This window comes from Sycon ciliatum, chromosome 1, assembly GCF_964019385.1.
Source record: "Sycon ciliatum chromosome 1, ocSycCili1.1, whole genome shotgun sequence".
Lineage (NCBI taxonomy): Eukaryota > Metazoa > Porifera > Calcarea > Leucosolenida > Sycettidae > Sycon > Sycon ciliatum.
This window is the reverse complement of record NC_088643.1, coordinates 78,122,113-78,143,704: the sequence shown is the minus strand read 5'-3', so window position 1 is coordinate 78,143,704 and position 21,592 is coordinate 78,122,113. Positions and strand designations below refer to the sequence as shown.

The 21,592-nt window shown below is 46.3% G+C and overlaps 1 protein-coding gene across 1 annotated transcript; it reads left to right on the top strand.

Moving 5' to 3' along the window:
• Positions 1-171: 171 nt before the first annotated feature.
• LOC135805627 (ubiquitin-like modifier-activating enzyme ATG7) lies at positions 172-21,591 on the top strand. Its single transcript, XM_065319694.1, has 20 exons — positions 172-504; positions 3,950-4,004; positions 4,243-4,360; positions 5,173-5,250; positions 6,364-6,480; positions 6,713-6,761; positions 9,343-9,440; positions 9,844-9,932; positions 13,200-13,330; positions 13,438-13,528; positions 13,902-14,046; positions 14,321-14,479; positions 15,685-15,739; positions 15,900-16,036; positions 16,292-16,504; positions 16,901-17,016; positions 17,631-17,715; positions 18,031-18,136; positions 18,620-18,714; positions 21,180-21,591. Exons 1-20 carry the CDS (start codon positions 372-374, stop codon positions 21,210-21,212), a joined length of 2,103 nt encoding a protein of 700 aa, XP_065175766.1. The 5' UTR covers positions 172-371; the 3' UTR covers positions 21,213-21,591.
• Position 21,592: the final 1 nt, after the last annotated feature.

Below are 21,592 nucleotides of genomic sequence, written 5' to 3'. Positions count from 1 at the left end.
ATCTTGCGCTCATAAAGTCATGCGGTCATGTCACATCAAGAGTGCATAAATATGGACTCTTGGTCACATGCACAGGTCATATCAGATATACGAAACGCCGAAAGACCAGTAGGCAGTACAGTGCAGTGTGATTCTCTGAAAATTTCAAACAGATTTGAAAGCAGGCAAATAATGCACAAATTCGATCACGCATTATTATTGTCAAGAGTACATGGGGGGTTTATATGTACTCTTGTTTAATATTGTGTGTACTCGAGTATTCGTTGAAGCCATTTCCTGGACAGCTTGCATAGTCTTTGAAGCGTGGTGCTTTTTTTATTCAGTTCACCTTACTGCGAGTATTTTTATACTAGTACCGTATTTTCAAAGGAATGGCCAGTTTGCAATTCGCACCCTTCTCAAGTGCTCTGAACCACGGCTTTTGGCATGTCCTGACGCGCAAGAAGCTGGAAGAATTTCGTTTGAGTGACGAGGCGCGTGTTATTCATGGCAGCTACAGCAATGGTACAGTCTTCACACACTTAACACGTAGCCTGTAGAGCTATTATAATACATTATGTGTTCTGAATATTTGTACTTGTATATTCAGAGAATAGACTGGACAACGGCTATTACAGCAGTAGCGTGAATGAAAGAAATAATTCAAACCAATGAAAGTTTCCTCGGAGACAACAAATCTATAACATTTAGTAGGTGCATGCTGCATTGCACGAACATCAGGTTCTACTACATCATTCTTAGAAATGTTTTTCAGGAGTAAACTTACTTTCGTGCCTTCTCTTCACAACAGTGATAAGTGTGTGACCCATACACGTAGAAAGAATGGTGAACAGGTGCAAGCGTGTAGCAACCTAACAAGCGTGAAATATAGTACATACAGCTTCCAAAATAGAGAAACGATCATCTGCATACACAGCACGGCATTCAGGATGCTCCAACGAATGACTAGCAATGGACGACTCGTACTTATCAGACCTAACATCAAGACAATCGCTATGGGCGGTGGACACATGCGATATCACATGGCTACGTCGTGTAGTCAACTCAGCCGTAGTTGTTGACTCTGTCAGTGCCTTAGATGCCGCTGCCGCCGTTGCCAATCTTGTCACCCGTCTCCATTGAGTCGAATCCGTTCCTTTCAAAGCCAAGCCCGTAGCTGTTCTGTCCGGTGTTTCTCTATTTTGTCGCGTGTACGCGGTGCTATGTTGTTGAATGTCTGACCAGCATCATTAAAATGCGCCCAGACTGGCAACTCCTTTATGTAGCCAACGTCTTTGTGATTTATGACTGAAATTATGTAGCCAACGTTTTTGTGGCTTGTAGCTCTCATTTTTATTTTTTATTCCAAGCAATACATGGCTGGGGTAGCCAATGACCACTTTGCGTGGCGATTGCAGGGTTTTTTATAGCCAACCACGGCTAACAAGGAAAAGAGTAAGAAGTCAAAAAGAAAAGGAAAAGAAGAAAGCCTGAAGCAAATATGGACTAAAGCTGTGGTCTAAAGCAAGGCGTTCCTGAATGCTGCTAAAGTAGAAAGGCCCTTTGTCTCATGGTGCAGCAAAAGCTACTGCAAATAGCCATTGAAAAGGGGGGGGGGGAGTGTAGCAATGCAGAAGAGCGGGCTAGAGGAAGGGAGAGTTGGTTCCTAGTGGGGCTATCCCGTCGGAACCAATCAAATGGTTTAAGATGCGGGGTATTTTGGACAGTCGAATACGATGGACAAGACAGCACATCATGATTCGTCGTCTTTCTAGGAGAGGTCTGGTCGAGGATAACATATAGAGAGCGACACTGGAAAGGGACTTGGGCATGTGATAAAGAATCTTAAGGAGGAAAGGCTACAAGCGAGGGTCCCTGGTTCGAGTCCTGGTGGTGACAGTCAATTTTTTCTTCAGACTTTTCCCGTTTGTCTCTTTCCCTCAAACTAGTGAAGGAGGAAAGGATTGTGAATTTCCAGTTTCTGCTGTTGGGCAATAGATAGATTTGTCCAGGCAGTACAGCAGTAGTCGAAATGCGGCAAGATATAGGCATTATAAAAAAGAGCACGCTGTCAGGAAGATGGGCGCGGTGTGAGTATATTATACCTATGGCTTGACCAGTCTTCTTACATATGTGGGCAACATGGTGAGTCCAGGAGAGATTGGTGTCAAAAATGACACCAAGATGCCTGTGATGATCTACATATTCTATGGGAGTGGTGCAGAAATGGAATACTAGGGGAGGGAGAGGGTAGTAGAGAGTAGTAGACAGTGGGGGAATGATCATTACCTTGGTCTTCCCAACGTTAGGTTTTAGCTTCCACAATGTCATCCACGAGGTGATATCCGTGATACCCGCTTGGAGGTCCAATAAAAGACGGCAAACAGAGGGACTACTGCGCAGCATACAAGTGCCGTCTACAAACAGAGACACGCCAGGGTTGAAGACAGGGAGGTCGTTGACGAAGGCCAGGAAAAGTAGCGGTCCTAGGGTGGACCCTTGCGGTACACCGGAGCAAATAGGGATAGAATCCGAGAGGACTGGACGAAGCTTGACTGATTGAGACCTATTGTTGAGATAGGAGGTGAGCCATGACTGCAGGCGTCCGGTGACCCCATGTGCATGCAGCTTGGCTAGTAACCCCCGATGCCAAACTGAGTCAAACGCTTTCGCCAGGTCGAAGAAACACAGGCCAAGGTAAATGACGGTGGTCTCGGAGGGTGCACAGTCGCTGGAGAAGCTTGTTTAGATGTAGAGGTAGAGTCACCATGGCGGAACCCACATTGCGTATCATGGAGCAGAGGTGCCAGATGATGGTACAGCCGATCATAGACGATTCTCTCAAGTATCTTGGAACAGGTGTTCAGCAGAGAGATAGGGCGATAGTTACCAGGATCATGTCTGCTTCCCTTGTTCTTGTATATGGGCACAACCACAGCATATTTCCAGGCAGTAGGAAAAACGCCGCTGGACAGGGAATAATCTCATCACTGACATCTCTCACGTATCGGCTGAAAAGACAAAGTCTTCTCTCCATATCTCTTTCGAAACCACACGTCAAGTTTCTTTCTCTTTTTTAAGTGCATGGTTGCACTATTATTCTCTATTGGATGGAGTGCAAGGGCTAGAATACTGTCACTGATATGCGTGCATAAATATCGTTAGCACTCGTTTTGAACACTAACAGTTATCGATTTCACTCATATCGACCAATATGGGAGTTATCGGTACAATAGTTTCAGCCCTGAATATAATCATTTCCGCTCTTCAAATTTAAAATAAAAGCCAAGTGCTGTTTGTGTTGTGTATGATAAAATACGAATTTCCCTGGGTCTCTACCGGGCTGTGTACAGTGCAGAGTGGACAGTGCAGTGGTAGCAAATGAAATCCGACCACATGAACAAAAATAACTCCAGTGCTGTGTAGCCCCCATCACCACAAACACAGGCGTCCGAAGGGGGGGGGGGGGGGGGGGACTATGCAACTAATCCAGCTCTACTTTATGAAATTGGACTTCACAGGCTCCACTGATGAAAATAGCCCTCCCCTAGTCACAGCAGCTAGCATCAGGAATTTACCTGTTTGAGAATCTAATTAATTGCATGAAAACACTGAGCACCAACCCAATGGATGCAATACTAGTACATGACTGTACATTGTCATGTACTGTAGCGGACATGGAAATCCAAATCCAGTCGATTGACCGGGGCCGGCACCCTCAGCGCGTACTGAACGCTGCGTGCAGTGCACATGTTGATCCGATGCGACCAGCGCGCTGCAGCGCATAAATGCATGTGTGTACTGCTTATCCACGACTGCATGGCCAGCGCCCTGGGGCAGCTAGACGTGCGACCGGATTTCCATGTCCACAACAGTAGTTAGCTTGTGATCCACACTAGCTCAGCCAGAGTGGTATGACTGTGGCAATATGTGTTTGTTTGTTGTCGCCTTACGTTACTTGTCCATGTAGGTGACCAGCAAGGTTTGCCGTGTCGAATGTCCATCGATTTTGATGCCTTTGAGAGGTAAGTGTGCATGGGGGGGGGGGGGCATATGCGTGCGTGCGTGTGTGGTGTGCGTGCGTGTGTGTGTGTGCATGCATGCTGTTGTGAGGTCACGTCACAGGAATTTTACTTACTGAATGTAGCAAGCAGCGCTGTGAAGTCGAAGAGAGCAAACTGAACCTCTGCAGTTTTCATTTGACTGGCAGTGATACCACTACTGCTACTGTTGCTGCTGCTGCTTCTGTTATTCTTGGCAAAGTGATGGGTCCGTGCCACGCCGTGCATCAGTGGCACCCGGAATGCTTCTGCTGAAGAATACTATGGATGATTTCAAGTCAGCAGACAAGAAGAAGATCATTGAGGAGGCTGGCAAGCAAGTAAGTCAGCCTTTTAAGTTAACAGACAAAAGCAACACAAAGTGGCACTGCACCCCCATTCAAATGTGGTCTCCCCCCCCCCCCCTCATTCGCAATCGGAAGCATCACTATACACAGTACGAGTGCAGCTGTACCTGAGAAAAATGCTGCCCTCTTTTGAAAAGTGAAAAGTGCCCCCCCCCCCCCCCGGAATCTAATCAAGAGCATGACGATTGTGCAAATTTGGTGATGTTTTTCTTTCTTTTCTCTTTACCTGGTGGTTTCAGAATCAAAATCGCCCTTCTCGTTGCAGTTTCTGTTCAGTCATTTTAGGGTGCGTTCGAATTTTCTCTAGCTTCTTGGAGAAATTTATCCTGGAAGTCGAAGAAACTGGAATAATTTAGGAACAGGTCTCAAAGAATTTGGAGATCTTTCGCACATGCGAAGCACCAACAATCTTGAGTGACTCGAATATAGTGTGCACTGTGCGTATGCGAAAAAGGGAGTGTCATACGCTCATGAGCAACACATGACTTTTCGCAGTAGTTCGCATGCGTGGACCCCAAACTTCCGAATCTTCAAGTTTCAATCACCTTTGATGCTCGGAGAGCTTTAAGAGCTTTGGAGAATCTCCTAATATTCAGAGAGGATGTAAGAGCACTTCCCCAAAATTTCGGAGAGGACATACGAACGCACCCTTAGTTTTTTAGTAACTTTCAGACTTTGTTCTTCTTTGCTTTCTTTGTTTTTTAATGCTGACGACAAAATGTACCACCATTGGATTTTTCACACTGTTTTGTCTGATACATATCATCATTTGTGTTGCTCTGCAGATTTGGGATGACATCCAAAGTGGAGCGGTCCTTGAGAATCCCAGTCTGTTGAGTCGGTTTGCTCTCCTAACCTTTGCAGTGAGTGTCACATCATAGCTAGCAACACGTTGCCATTTTTTAGATGTCTCTTTAGCGCACCTTGAACTGCGTTCTCGCGAGCCTATACATGTTTATAATAATGTGGCATGAGCACAGACCTCCTTAAAATGTGCAACTGCTGATCGGCTGCTGTCAAGACTCGTTTTCAGAATTTACACCGTTTCCATATAGCCAGCTCGATGCATACGTTCAAGATGCAACATAGACCGGGTGCAGTCAGGTGACGGAGGTTATGCCATCATTATCACGAAAAAGAACGTAATCCTGAAAGCGAGTTATGATCGATGTTTATGTGCAATCATCGTGCACTCTTGGGGAGTCGTTTATTCTTGAATACGTGTTAATGGTTACACCCCAGATCATGGGCCGGTGGCGTCCCACGGAAGCGGAAAGGTAGTCCCTCACCAACCCAGTGTGCAAACCTGTAACCTCTATTACACCCTTTTCTGCCTGATTTTGCTGCCAATGCACTCATCAACCTTCACAGAGCAACAGTTGCTCATTTCCATATTTCACTGCCTGTCTCCTCGCCGATAGCGTTGTTTCCCATCTTTTTCATGGGACTATTTGTGTAGAAATTGTACACCATATGTGAACGCTGGAAGCAACCTGGTCGACATCACGTGACTCATAGATCAGGGCTGTGTGATGTTAGAACCGGATGGGTGCCCTGCATGGTCATGTGATAAATATGCAACAGCTCTATTGCTTACCATTGAGTCCGTCTTTTCCCAGTGAACACACTGACTTTTTTCAACTCCTTAAGTGGAGTGAGCAGATTTTCAACACCTGATAGGAAATTTAGTTTCAATTCTTTGTTTACAGGCAATTCCTTGCTGAGAGAGCATAACGGAACCTTTTTGTTGAGTTTCATGCACAATGCAATCCTCAGGTAAAAGTATAGTAGTTTATTCACATGTGTTTCCAGCCTTTGGAAATTACATGTTGGCCACTGCAGCACCTTGACATTGAAACCAAACAGTTTGATACCTCGATGATAAGAGATTTAGTACCTCTATGATTAAAAAAAAACAAAAAAACAAGAAAGATCTTCAGGAAGCCAACTGGGTGGTTTGTGTTGCTTGCCTTCAGGACTTGAAGAAGTATTACTACTACTTTTGGTTTGCCTTTCCTGCACTGGCTGCCGAGGAGGGTACATTTGAGTCGGACACACCGAAGAAGCTTGTCGATGTCTATTCCCCAGATCAGGTATGTTGATTGTGCACGAGCTGTTGATTGTTGATTGTGCACGAGCTGTTGATTGTTGATTACGGATTGTTCCATGTGTGTCCTGTCGCGGATCAGAGCGAGTTCTTGATTTGGGAAGATGGCTTTCAGGGCACTCACGACATCATTTTCTGCAGCACTGTCATGTTTTGATAGGCCTGCAACAAATCAGTTGGAACTCTGATCTTTTCTTCTTCTTTTTCTCTGTGTTCAGATTGTTGCACTGCAGTCCTCAGTGGATGCACTAATCAATGCTGGCAAAGGTATGTTGTCCGCAATAAGAAGAACTACAACATCAGTGGTGGTGGCGTTGGCGGTGCTGGTGCTTGTGTCAGTAGTATCTATGAAGCCGGTTTTGATACAGACACATGCCCTGCCCCTGAAAATGGGGTATCATTGCATATTGATAATACTAGGGCTTACAAGGTTATACCGGATAACCGGTTATCCGACCGCTAGAATGTAATGGTTATGAAACCGTTACGTTTTCGGTTTCAAACGGTTTTTTCATCAGCCGTTGGCACGTGTCTACAATGAAGACTTATGTCTTTTCACTGGCGGGAGCGTTTGATTTGGAGAAAGGTGTAGTGACAGCTACATGTTGTAGATCCAGTGGGGAGGAAATTATAGAATTTCGGCTCGACACTGAAGACGAAACCGTCTTCACCACAATTCAGCTTGAAGTTGAGGAAGCCTAGTTTTGATGTCAATGTATAGGTCTCAATCGTGTTTAATAAAAATGGTGTGTGGTTCATGTTCGTGTACATGTGCTGCAATAACTGGTTATAACCGGTTATCCGACCGTTACTTTAGAGGATACCTGGTCGTGCAAAAGTTGTGACCGTTTAAGCCCTAGATAATACCAAGTTTTGTTTGCGGTTTTCCCGGGCGCCCATTTTTTATGGAATAAAACTGACTTTCGGGTTCCATGTGTTCTTTTGGAGAAGACCCCATGGCTGTGCCCCTTCCCTTGTTTTTGAATTATTGTCATGAAAGTGTATGACGTCATGGTTCTCTGAAATCAAAACACCATTGATTTCCCCCAAATTCCAATGGTCCAATATTTAAAATATATACCCAATGCTGTAGACAGCAAGCTGTTTCGGCCATAAGTATACAATCATGGAGGTGTAGCATGACTTTATGTACGCGCCGAGGACTGCCGCCGATGCAGCGCGTACGAGGGCTTGGTTCAGCCATAAAGTCATGCTACCCCTCCATGATTGTGGTTCAGGTTTGCACGCATGCAGTAAGTCATTACACACAGTTTTCCAGCTTCAGTTAGGATCAGTTCACCTTGTGTACACGAATTTCTGAGGCCAGCTCAAGAAAGTACAACTACAAGGGCAAGTAAGGTAGATAATCATGAGAGTGCAGTGGTGATCAAACTGAACAGTTATCTGATAAAGTAGCACAGCACTAGAAATTGAAATTGAATGTTACTGTAGCACCGGAGAAACTTGCACTTCCAAAATCGATAGTCTGCTGTTGCTTCTGCTGCTGCTGTTGCTGTGAATCTGAGCTGGTGGAGGCTGCTCCAGCTGGGTGAGCTCCAGCTCCGATGCAGTCTCCAGGAAGGAGTCGATGTCTACCTCGTCCGGCTTGAACATGTCGTCTACATTGAAAATCGAGTCGATCTCTTTGTCACTGAAGATCGGAGCCGGTGTGACTGCTGGATCTGCTGGCTTACTAGCAGCAGTACATGACTTCTTTCCGTCCAGGATATCAGCCATTGGCCTTTGCTGTGCTGAAGTAGGTCGGGAGTAACTGGACAGGCTTCTGGCGTTGGGGTGACCTGTCACAGCCATTATTTGGCGTTCCTCGATTCCTTCCGCTGACAGCATGGATACCACTGTCGCCCTCAGTCAATTATTTTGTGTACATTGTGGTCCGTTCCGCAACTCGCGAAATGTCTTGCATCATGCGATGCAAGGTACATCGGCCCAAAGGGGCATTACAAACCCAGACTGGCTTGCTGGTGGCGTAGAGAGGGTGGCTACATCCCGGCTCAGCGGCACCCAGCACTCAGAGCAGTAGAGCAACAGGGACATCACACACGCCTCATACACCAGGCGCTTGGGGGCAACCGAAAGGTTGCGATCCACGAAAACTGTACGGCACAGTGCCCCAAAAGCCCTCGATGCTCCAGCAATGCGTGATTTGATATCATGAGCCGATCGACCATCCGTATGTACGATGATGTACGATGGAGCCGAGATACCTGACGTCAGTCACACTCTCAACAACATCACTTGCTACCACCAAAGGCAAGCGGTCATGTGCTGTGAGTCTGTAGCTGACCATGCAGCATCCTTGACGCAAACCATTGTTCACATCAATCGGGTCAACGTCAGCTCCCGCCAGTACCAGTGATGCCTCCATTTTGGTGTGAAAGCTTGAATGATGTGGACGAGTCAATCGGGGACACCAGCTCTTCCCAAAACGAACCACAGACTTTCACGATTGACAGAGAGTCATAGGCTTTACGTAGGTCTACAAACACCAGGAACCCTTTGCATCGATGCTCATACAACTTCTCTGAAATTTGACCTATTGTGAAAACCATGTTGGCACACGATCAGCTACGACGGAAAAAACCGCACTGGGTGGTTAGTATAGACTCGGCAAGAATCTGCAATCGCTGCTGGATCAAAGAAGCCACTGCCTTGCCCACGACCTCAAGTAATGAGATCCCCCGCCAATTGTCTCAAATGGCGAGGTTCCCTTTCTTGGGGATCGGCACGAGATCACACACACACACGCACGCACACAACGTTATCATCTTAGGCATGGCCACGGCACATTGAGACACAAAACATATGCTTTGTGTTTTGTTGTTGTCAGGCGTGCAGCACAGCTACTTTGTGATTCGATCCTCCGGTGATACCAGTCTTGAAGCTGACCTTCTCAGTAACTGGGAATCTGCCATTGTTGATGGCTGTGTGAGTTTGAGTCTTTGAATGCTTTGTATTGACGATCTTCTGACTTATTGTGTTGCCAACTTGCTACCTATTTTGAAAGTATTTTCTCCATGGTTTCCTGTCTCACAATACTCATCGCCCTCTGCTTTTCATAGGAATCTCCGGCTAGATCAAGAATGACATAAATCCTTGTCGAACTTGTCCAGGTTCAAGTAGGGCATGACCGCAGGGCATTTCCACAAGCACCCTGCATTTGTAAAGTCACTTGGGACGTTTCTTTGTGGTCACTTGGTGGCTAACGTACTCTGTACACTCGCGCATGTTGACGTTGACATTTTATTTCAAGGATTCTCCAAAGGCAAATGGATGCTGATCAAGGTGTATCTATGTGTCTGTGTGTCTGTGTACATGCATATGTGTGCAGTTGACTGTTGGGTTTTGTGACCCCTGCACATTGGAGCTAAATCCTGGATGGCCAATGAGAAATCTTCTCGCACTAGCTCTGGCTAAATGGTAAGTTCCTGGCTGTTCTGTTAGTTATTGGAATGTGCAATGGATTGCAATGGATTGCAATGGATTATTACAAAACAAATCATGTGCTATGGAATAGCACCGGAGGATGCACCCAGTGTGCTGAGAGTGTTCAGATGTTCTGAAGGCAGAGCGTAGCCGTAATCCTTACAGTGGTCAGCGAACAGATCCAGCACTTCCTGTTTATGCTTTTGCCCGTAGCGGGTGACTGCTGTTCCACGGAAATCGGACGACAATTTCCTCTGCACGACCGGCAAGAAATTGCTGGAGCAGCGGGAAATGACGGATTTCACCATTGTCGATGTAACCCGCTTCCTCCGCTCATTGTGCCACTTCTTGTCATCAAATTGCTGCCTGGTCTGCTCTTCAATGCGTTTCTACCCTCCAGGTCAACAGTCACCAGATCCTCATAGTAGTTCTCTGGCGTGGCATATTGCGAATAGGTTTGTGATAATATGCTACGTTCGTCATCTTCCCCTTCAGAAGAACTGCTGCCATCCGTTTGCATGGCTTCATCATGCTCATCATCCATCTCCTGGTCAGCGTCATCACTATCGTCGGTGTCTTTCTCAAGAAGCTTCAGCCGACATCTGGCGCCGTACATATCAACAAGTCCGTTCTTGTCCTTTCCCTTTAGCTTGTGATGCTCGGCACGGAGATGTTGAATGACACCATCGATGCGCTGTGGATTGGGAAGTGCAAGGTTAGATGGTCTTGGATCGAATATCGCTGGGGTGCGGCGCATTTTCTTCTTGCCTGGCTCCTCCTTCACATATCGTATGTCACAGACTTTGGACGGTGGAACCTTCTGCTTCCGTGGCTTGTTCCATTTCTGGAGTTTACTGCCGCATGCAAGCCTCTCCTCGTCTCGCAGACCAAGCCTCATATACTCTTCTAAGGCGTACAAAGTACCTGCTACATGGTTGCAGTTTCCTGCCAGCCCTGCAACACATACACACCGTCCAAACGTGACATCGGCCACCTGGTTGAAGCAGAGGACTACTCTGTGTTTCTTGTTTTTCACTATTGATGACAAAACATCAGCTCAGACATAGCAAAATCCATCACTAGTAGGCAGGGGATGAAACTTCAAGTTCTGCACATGTCCATCGTTGAAAAAGCGATAGACCAGGTAGTGCCATGTATGGCCAGGTCAAGTGCGTACAAAACATCTCGTGCATGCACTGTCCTGCTCAATGAAATCCGATCGTGTGAATCAAGGTTGCGCCCTGTACCCGTTTACCTCCCCAGTGTTTGCAGGTCTACAAAGTGACATTCACTCGCTTGATCGGACTTCATTGAGCTGCTGAGCAGTACTGTACATGCGTGCATACCGATGCACGTCCAGGTCCACATCCAGGTCCACATCCAGGTCCACGTAGTGTTGGCCCATTTACCGCATTTTCCAGTGTGTTAGCTGTACCGGGGTCTAGGCGAGAGGCACGACTAAAGTTCTACAAAACTCAAAAGTTGCCTAGGTTGTCCTTCACTCAGAACTGACAACATGTAGAAGCATCACGCTAGTACAATGATAGACTGCAGTACATGGAACGTAGCTGAATGACACCAAGCATGCGTTATATGCACAGAGTGCTGTAGAACAGGTCAATTCACATCCAGCATTCGGAGCCTATTAAAGGGGAAGTTAAGGCAAAAATTAAAATTTCACCAGTTGTAGTCTTCGGGGTGCTGAGTCGAATGGTCGTGGTCCGAGGAAGCTGAGACGCTCCCTTCCTACTTGAATCCCAATCGAACTCGCGCACTTCCACCGAAACTGGGTGACTGCGCCCTACTAGATGGGGATTTGTATGCAAAATGTCACTAAAAGCGCCATTTCGTTCTTATAAAAGCATGGATGACCGCGATTGGCCCATATGTTGTAGTCTTTTGGACGCTGAGTCGATTGGTTTTGGTCCGAAAAGGCTGCGATGCAGCGTTCCTCCTTTATTCCCAATCGAACATGGTTGAACAAGCGGTCACGTGCTCCTGCGTACACCAGTCACCTGGTCACCGTGCCTGCAGGGTACAACTTACTAGCCTGTTTGACCTTTTTTGGGTGCAGTCCTGTCACTCGAGTTGAACCTTGGTGTGAAAGTTGTCGCCTGCTGGCGTGGTGACCAGGTGATTTGGGCACCCAGGAGCACGTGACCTCTTGTTCAACCACGTTCGATTGGGAATAAAGAAGGAACGCTGCATCGCAGCCTTTTCGGACCAAAACCAGTCGACTCAGCGTCCAAAAGACTACAACATATGGGCCAATCGCGGTCATCCGTGCTTTTATAAGAACGAAATGGCGCTTTTAGTGACATTTTGCATACAAATCCCCATCTAGTAGGGCGCAGTCACCCGGTTTCGGTGGAAGTGCGCGAGTTCGATTGGGATTCAAGTAGGAAGGGAGCGTCTCAGCTTTCTCGGACCAAGACCATTCGACTCAGCACCCCGAAGACTACAACTGGTGAAATTTTAATTTTTGCCTTAACTTCCCCTTTAAAGCCGCAGGGGCGAAAGTCGTCAAGTCTTATTAGGGAGGTTCCGCACAACGAAAACTCGTAAGAGCTTGACCGTCCGGGTTCGAGTAACGAAAGCTGCTGCGAAGATTCATCCGAATGCAACCGAAACAGAGCAGATCAAACCTTATACGAAAATAGTTTTCGTTGCGTCGAGTACTAAAATACTGATATTTTACAACCCCCTCTCTTGACTCTTCGTACCTGCATCGACCTACTACGAAAAAGTTCACACCTTGTGCGCAACCTCACGTTTTACGAATATTCGTTGAATAGCTTTTTTCGTTAAATATTTTCGTTACGGTGCTACGAATTTTCGTTGTGCGCAACCTCTCTATTGGTGGACTGTAGTTATGTGTAGGTAGGTTGCCATGGGCCAATTATTATTATTAGTATTAGTCTGCAATAGCTCCGTGCATTGGATAGCTACACGTGCAACGCAGCCTGCTCTACTGTCTAGACGGAAGAAAACAGACAAGATGTACAGCATTGCCACAGAATTTAGCTTTGTTTAGTGGGGGAAAGTCCAGGGCACCTGTCCATTGACTTGTGGTAGACTCAGTTCTGATTGATTCCTGATCCATGAAGGGAAGCTAAGGTACTTGAAGTATAATAATGGTGGCAATGACTGAATGAATCAATGCATTAATGAGTGAAAAGATTTGTTACGTATGAGCCAATAGTGTTAAAATTCCTCATCGTCTACACGTACATATTTGGTTGTTTGTTGTTTTGTTGTAAGGCGGGACACCGTGACAGTGCTACGCGTGGTTTGCTTCAGAGATCGGACACGAGAAGGCAAGCGAGAGACCTCACACAGCTTGGTGATAAACCTGAAACTGGCCAAGCTAGATCAAGACAGTACAGCAACAGGTATGACAGGCTTGCTCTCTGTATTTTCTTGTCATCTTTTCTGCTCTCTTTTTTTCGGAGGGGAGTTCCTCTCTCGGCTTACTGGTGCTTTATTCGGTACCCTGCAGAGTGTCCCAAAGTGGTCGGGTGGGAGAAGAATGAACGTGGCAAGCTGGGACCGCGCATGGTCAACCTGAGTACAAGCATGGACCCTGCCAGGTAAGGACTTGTCTGTTGGCCAAACTTCTTGAGGTAACGTGGCAGTTGGTATGACGAAATTTTGGAATATTTCCACTACAGTTCATAGATGATACCTCTTTCTTTTGGCCGTAAATGAGTCCAACTTTGAATTATTCAGAATTCTTTTGCAATTCCCTGTGGAATGCTCTTCCGATGATGTTTCTAAAGTCTATTTCTCCAAAAAGCAAGCCATAGCAAGAATAGGATTGGCCAGGTTTTCTCCAAAAAGCACTGCATTGGGAAAACCATGTAATCCAGGTCGTTTGACTCTGGAGTACTGGTACATGCTCCTTCAAGTCCTCTTCTGTTGCCTTCTTTCCTTCGTCTTGTTTTCCTGCCGTGATGGCTTTAGGCTAGCTGAGTCTGCTGTTGACTTGAACCTGAAATTGATGCGGTGGCGCCTGCTGCCCTCGTTGAACCTGGAGAAGATAGCATCCACCCGCTGTCTTCTTCTGGGCTCTGGTACACTGGGCTGCAATGTGGCTCGCAGCTTGCTGGTAAGTTTCTCTCATAGTTTGGCTGCAGTCCATGATGTCGTCTGCTCACTCCAGAGCTGTGAATTTCGGTTAAAAGTGTGCTGTTGCTATGCATACATGCCCTATATGTTTCCATGCAGCCACATGGAGATATGTGCTGGTGCTTTAATAGTACAGTACTGTGTGCCAGACGAAGATTGTATTGGAAGATTTCACCGCCCTGACACAATCATACTAGGAGAAGTAAGTCAATGATGATGTAGTATTTCGTATGTTGGTGTGTCGTGCTTTGCAGGCTTGGGGTGTGCGTCAGATCACGTTTGTCGACAATGGCAAAGTGTCGTACAGCAACCCAGTGCGGCAGACCCTGTTCACCTTCGAGGACTGCATCAATGGAGGCAAGCCAAAGGCGCAGACAGCTGCTGAGAGACTGAAACAGATCTTTCCTGGCGTTGTGAGTCATTCAGAGCCTGTGGCCTTCCCAGGATCCTACCTCTGCATGCCTTTGGTATTGTCCTTTCCGCCCTTGTGTTTGGTTCCCACGTCCTGTACATGGCCACCCACGCACTATTTTCCGCTATATGCAACCTACTTTCTGCACTCTAGTGACCCTGCACATCTGACTTCCCATGTATCCCTACATGCCAGCGGCACCCTATTAGTGACCCTGTACACGTAGCTGCCTGCATCTCTTTCCGTGTATGTACTCGACAGTCCAGTGACCCCACCACTGGCCACCAGTGCCCATAGGCCATAGCTTCCTGCCTCTCCCTTTCCCATCATATTGTACCTTCTGTCCCGTGGGCCAGGGTAGCTAGCTCGCCTCCTACTTGCCCTTGCCACCCAGGCCCGTTATCTAGCCCTGTCTGAGGCCTACTCTCCTCTTTTACCGAAATTAGAAGGATTGGGTCGACAGTCACCCTGTTCCCGTTTGGTGTGACTTGTGCTATTTCACCCCTGTCAGGAAATTTTCCTGTGTAGCATTTATGAAGGCATTGCTAGAACCTTTTTTTATATGGTTAGTCTAGAGTAGAACTATGCTGGCATTCGTTGTGCTTCTATTTGGAGCCTTGGTGAAATTTTGCTGAGCTTAGCTATCTCTAAATGAGGTGTATGGAGCCAAACAAGCAGCTTTCCAAAAGATCTCTTCATTTTAGGCGGTTGGGGTGCTCCAGCATTCGCATCTCTTTGTCTGGAGCAAACCAACTTCCTGAATAGGGCTTGAAAGTGCTACGTCACAGCATAGCAACAATTTCAAAAAATTCAAAAACTGGATCCACTTGGATCCAGTTTTTGTATGGATCCAAGCACATTTCAAGCGGTCTTACCCACAGCATGGTGATGTAGCCAGTGAAACTGACTGATTTGGCTACTGGGGGCGGGGTTACAACTGGTGGCGAAATAAAAGTCACACCTGCATGCGACATGAGTGGGTTGCTATGCACCCACATACTTAGGCAATAGCAAAGTCACACCTTAGTGGATCCAAAAATAGAAATCTGCTGTCAACTTACTACTCCCTGGCCGTTTTGACGTCATCACTTTCAAGCCCTATTGTTCCTGGTACTAGTATAATTATTGTGTGCAATGCATACATGTATGTTTCCCTTGAGACTGTTGTTATCTTGTTGTTTCTTGCACTATGGTGTCATGCTGTAGCAAACCAAGGGTGTGTCTCTGTCCGTACCCATGCCTGGACATGCTGTGGCTGCTGGTAAGAAGCATTCAATTGCTTTACAGATTAATGTTGTTTTTTCTATTGGGCTTGTTGTTTTATTGCCATGTGTCTCATATTGCGCGATGGCTGTCTATAAGTAGGCTAACTTGTAGTGCCCGCAGCTAAATCACGGTGATCCATTGCTCTCTCGATACAGGCCAGGATGAGGAGCAAGTACGCAAGGATGTTCAAATTCTGGAGCAGCTGATTGATGAGCATGATGTTGTCTTCCTGTTGATGGACACCCGTGAGAGTCGCTGGCTTCCAACAGTGGTAGCAGCATCCAAGGGCAAGGTATGCAGGTCACGCTCTCCCTGTTTGTGTTTTGCAGAGCAGCAATGTATTTCACAATTTAGGGCAGTCCTCGGAGCACAGCCCATTGAAAAAAATGCAGCCAACTGCCATCAACTGCATATTGTGTTTGCGGGGAAGTTGTGATTGCTTTCAAACTGCACTGAAGTGTGTCTCTGACTCTCTGGTCTATTTATACTGCCGTACCAATGCTGTTCTGGTATGTGCGTATATTTCTGCTTGGGCATGTCTCTTAAGCTCGTTATGAATGCAGCGCTCGGCTTTGACACGTATGTGGTCCTGCGGCATGGCTTCCGTGGTCCCAAGCCGGACAAGACAGCAGAAGACAGTGGTGGCGCTGGATCTGCAGCCACCAACTTGAGTGCCGCTGAGCAAGCGCTCAGTGGCAAGCTGATCAGTGGAGGCGATCTTGGCTGCTACTTCTGCAATGATGTTGTGGCTCCAGGAAATGTATGTACCTGTACCTGTACCTGTATGACTCGTACCTGTACTGAAGACTAACTATTTCTCTGCTAGTCCTGTGTCCTTGCTGTTCATACCGGTACTTGTTTTGTTTGCAGATGGGCGCATTGCCATGTTGGCTGTGGGAGAGGGCTTGGCAAGCTTCATTACATGCACTGTTGTGCTACATCCACAGGCTGTTTTCTGTGTTGTACACATCTGCCGTGTTGAGAAGTCCACTGTACTTGCTGTGGCTGTCTATCATATTGGGATATTGATATTCTATTACAGTTGATGTCTCTTTTTATTTATGACTGTTTCGATATATCCACGTATTCTCCACACCATCCCTCCAATGGCATGTGTGCCTGTGTGTCACTGTGTGCGCATACGTATTGTCTGCAGTCAACGCGGGATCGCACTCTTGATCAGCAATGTACAGTAACCAGGCCAGGCGTGTCTATGATTGCCAGCGCCCTAGCTGTTGAGCTCATGGTTTCGGTTCTCCAGCATCCAGATGGGTAAGTGTGCGTGCGTTGCAATAGCTCAGTGCCGCAATGGTGGTGGTCACTGATATCGTGATTTGCTTCGATGCTGCACTGTCTTAGCTAGGACCCTGTGCAGCCTGAATTGAGCTGTGAAAATTGCCTTTGCTCTTCACTACCCTACACTGTCCAACTACCCATGCCACAGTGTAAGGTTGGGGGTCGTCCCCTGAAACGAACATCATTGGTTGGGGGGGGGGGGGGTCGTCCCCTGAAACGAACATCATTGGTTGGGGGGGGGGGGGGGGGCAAAGACGCACGTCGACCAACATTGTACATATGACATGTACATGCATGCGATTTTCATCGTCCAGCATTGCAAGCTGTGTTCGTTTTAGAGGGAGGGGAGGTGGTCCGAGTACGAAATGAACGATGTTCGTTTCCGGGACGACAAAACTTTTGCGCCGACCCCTTACTTGTGCGAATGGTAGGTCCACTCATGAATCAGCGTGATGCTGCCATGAGCCCGATTGGTGACTTTAATCTCTCAGAAGGATGGGACATGATTGTTTACCACTCGTGTAGTTATTTTGTGTATGCGTCTGTGTGTCTGTCTGTTTGGCTGTTTTGTTCATTGGCTGGTGGAACAGTGGACATGCTGCGGCTGACTCTAGTGCCAATGAAGGCCATTTGGAAGCTCCGCTGACGTCGGCACTCGGCCTTGTACCCCACCAGGTAGGAATACTGATCACTCCCCATAGGTACCATCATGGAGGATGCACTCAGCTGGTTATCTTTGATCAAAACGCACGTGAGATGAGTATGCATGGCAGAGTTCTCCCACTGTGCGAGTTACTGTAGTGCATGCGTACGACTATTCTACTTGCAGTATGGGGTAGACTATCGACTGATAGAGAGAGCCCTGGCAATTACATCTCAATGCGTGTATATCGGAGCAGCTTTGTACAAGTACTGTATTTTTGAAGTTCAGTATTATTCAGTGCCAATCTCCTGACCAGTGCACTGTGTTATTATGTCATCTGGCTGCAGATCCGTGGCTTCCTTTCACGTTACCAGACCGTCTTGCCTCCGAGCATAGCTTTCTCCAAGTGCACCGGCTGCTCACCACTTGTAGTCCAGCGCTATGAAGCTGAAGGTACATTTCAGTACTCAGTAGTGTAGCTGGTGCTTTATCTGTTCTCATTTCCGATCTATATTCTCACTATGGCCAATATGAGCTGTTGTTGTTGTTTGTTCGAAATCTTTTATTCATGATGGCATGTGGCCAATAAGAGAAGAAGACTTCTTAGTATAGATACGGGGATTGGCTAACGTTTTAAAAGTGATATCGAAATTTTAGCTGGACATGGAAATACAGGTAATTGTTCTGTTCCTCTGGTCCTTTTGTCCTGTTCAAGAAGAGTGTCGTTTGTTGTTGTTGTTGTTGTTGTTGTTGTTGTTGTTGTCGTCATCGTCGCCGTCGTCGTCGTTCCTTCTTATCTCCATATTTAGTGCAGGCTTTGTCCGTGTTGAGAACCATTGATGTCTGTATCTACTTGAACTCACTGCCTGGTCAGATACATAGCCAGTGCTTCTCTTTTTTTTGGCTCATCTAGTCTCTTGATCTTGTGCACTGCAGGTTTCTCTTTCCTTCTGAATGCGTTCAATTCACCAACGTTTTTAGAGGACGTCACTGGTCTGACAGAATTGCACAAAGAAACGATGGATGCTGAGGTAGGCGCGTGTACTTGACGGTGTGTGCTGCCAAATTCGTGGCATAGTGGCGTCCTATTGGGAATGTTGAAGTGTGTGCGCATAGATGTGCATTCTCGTCTGCATGCTCACTTACTGAATCAAGTTGAAATGGTACTTTCCGGCACGACCATGTTGTCTGGACCAAAGGCAACAGAGAATGAGGAGAATCTATGAAGTCTTGTTCCAGAAGATGCACAATACCGTATTTCCCCGTAAGTTAGTACGTACTAACTTTCGAACTTAGCAGCCACATGAGTACTAACTTTCGGGGGTGGTACTATCTTTCGGGGAGTACTTTTTTATCGTAAATGACACGCAGTGGGAAGCCTGCGCAACTCTAGTGTCCGTGCATATGATGTATGTACTGTACGGTGTCTGTACATGTAGGGCGGGTACGAACTTACTATCTTTCGGGGGGAACTGTCTTTCGGGGTGATAACCTCGGCAGTGTAAAGTGTATTTTTTATAGGGGGGTACTAAGTCATTGGGGAGAACTTACTTACGGGGAAATACGGTATGCCTTTAAAATATTCTCTCATGGTACTTGCTTCATGTCTATGTAAGCTGAGTGGCCAAGCATGAAACTCAGAGGTGTAACAGCATATATTGCCTCTCCCTGCTGTGTGAGCAAGCTCCATCTTAGTATTCTTAGGGTGTGGAGCTTTTCTTCATTCGCTGGGGGTATTGTGTACATGTACACAGGTATACGTACGTGTATACTGTTTACCAGTGTTTAGTAGTCACTGCTTGACACTATGCTGGTCAGGTTGTGTTCGGTGCGTTCCATTCAATGGCGTACTCAAGCACCCCTCACATGTTTTGACATAGATGAACTCAACGCACCCATGGCGCTCAACGATTTGAAAGGCCTTCAGTGAGGTTAGCCACTAAAATGTGATTGAACTTGATCTTTGAAAACTACATTCTGCTCAAAATCTGAAAGAAGATATTCGTGAAGCTGACTCTTTCCCACGCACATACTGTTTGCATGGGCTCTGCAGCATTTTTCCAGCTGAAATTGTTTGCCTGTCACTTATGATAATCGACCGAGTGACATACAATGTGCCCAGACAGAATTCAGGCTGTAAATCGGTGACCAACGATTTTCTTCCGGATGGCGAGGGATCCGGATAAAAGAGGATCGGATAAGCGAGGTCTGACAGCACTCCTCAAATCTCAACAGTGTACAGTGGTGGCGAATGACATCCGACCGGCGAGTCAACAGTAGTGCTGCATTTCCATTTCAATGACATCATGAATGGTAAAAAAACAATGGGTTTCTTAGGCCCCAACTGTCCTTGAAGTAAACTTATTTGACTGTGCTTTATGAATGGTCAGGAGAAGGCTTTTGGGGAAGGCCTTTGCTTCTTCTTTTTCCGCTATTGGTTGTCCCCGGTTGTTTATCGCATATCGTTCTTCCCTCCCTCATAGCAAGTAACCCTCTCATCTCTTATTCCATAGGGGACTCCCTTTCCTTGGAATCCAATTACCTTTGGAGAATCTTTGAAATAAATGTCAAGCCAAATTAAAAATGGACTCAGATGGAGAGCCAAGGTTTAATTTATACAAAAGAGAAGTTGGTTGTAGAACGTCTGTACCGTCGGTCAGTGTCGTGCAATGTTATCGCATGAGCTGATTGTTTAGTAACTGGTGGTGTTAGTGGACAGTATAGCGTAACTTGTAGTCCTTTGGTCTTTCTCTTTTGTCCAAATTAAAAAGAGAAAGAAAGATGTCACCCACTGAGTGATCACGAGCGTATGTAAAAAAAGAAAGAAAAGGGAAAATGGGTGAACCGTTTTCAATCATTCCTATATATGCTTGGAAGTTTTCCTTCTTGCCATTTCAATTTGTGTAGGACTGTTATTAGTACTTCGAATCCATTGGCCAAGGCATATGGTTTCGTGATACCGGATCGTGATACCGGATCTACCAAGAGTTACAGTACCCTGTGAATGGAAATCTTTCACTGATGCCTGTGTACTCCGTACTGTGGAAGTGGCCCTACATGCCTAATGTCCTTGCAAATGGCACGCTGAACAATGAAGATATCCGCTGCCTTGGCACCACCCGAAACATAGCGGGGATAATGCCTTTGGTATTTTTTTGTTAATAATTGGGAACCCTCCCCCTCCCCCCCCCCCCCCCACACACACCTCATACCGGATCCTGATCATGCCCCTCCAGTACTTAGTAATCCATACCTACGTGCTAGTTCCTCTTGGTACCATTTGTTTTTAGATTGAATAAGCCTCTGATACCGGCAATCACAGAACATGATATCACTGGCCTGACACAACAACTAAAGAAAAAGAAAAAGAAAACAAACAACAATCTTAAATTTAAAAAAACCTCTCGGTACCATACTGTGTTTGAAGCTCAATATTCAAGTCAGATGTGTTTGGATTGAATTAGTGACACGTATTACTGTGCTTTCCTTTCTCCAGGTATGGGAAGTGAGTGACGATGATGATTTTTGAGAGCTTCAAATTTAACATCACGAGCTGCTTCAAATTTGTGGATTTTTATCATACGTATTTGCCTTGAAAAATTGTTGCAGCTTCTTAAAATTATTTGCATCACATTATAATTCCATGCCCTTTCTGGTGCCATCTATCTTTTCATGAAATTTAGACTCAAATCACTCAATTTCTAGGCTTATTTTTTCTTAGGCAATTTTCACCCCAACATTCCCAAGTACATATGTCGAGAACGGTAGGGGAAGACAGACTCATCAGACTCATTCTCATACCACAGTTTCCTTTCTAAAAACTTCACCTTCAACCATAATCAAAAAACTTGCCAACCACCCCCGTATGTGTGTGTGCGTGCGTGCATCATGCAAGCGCGGAGCGGAATG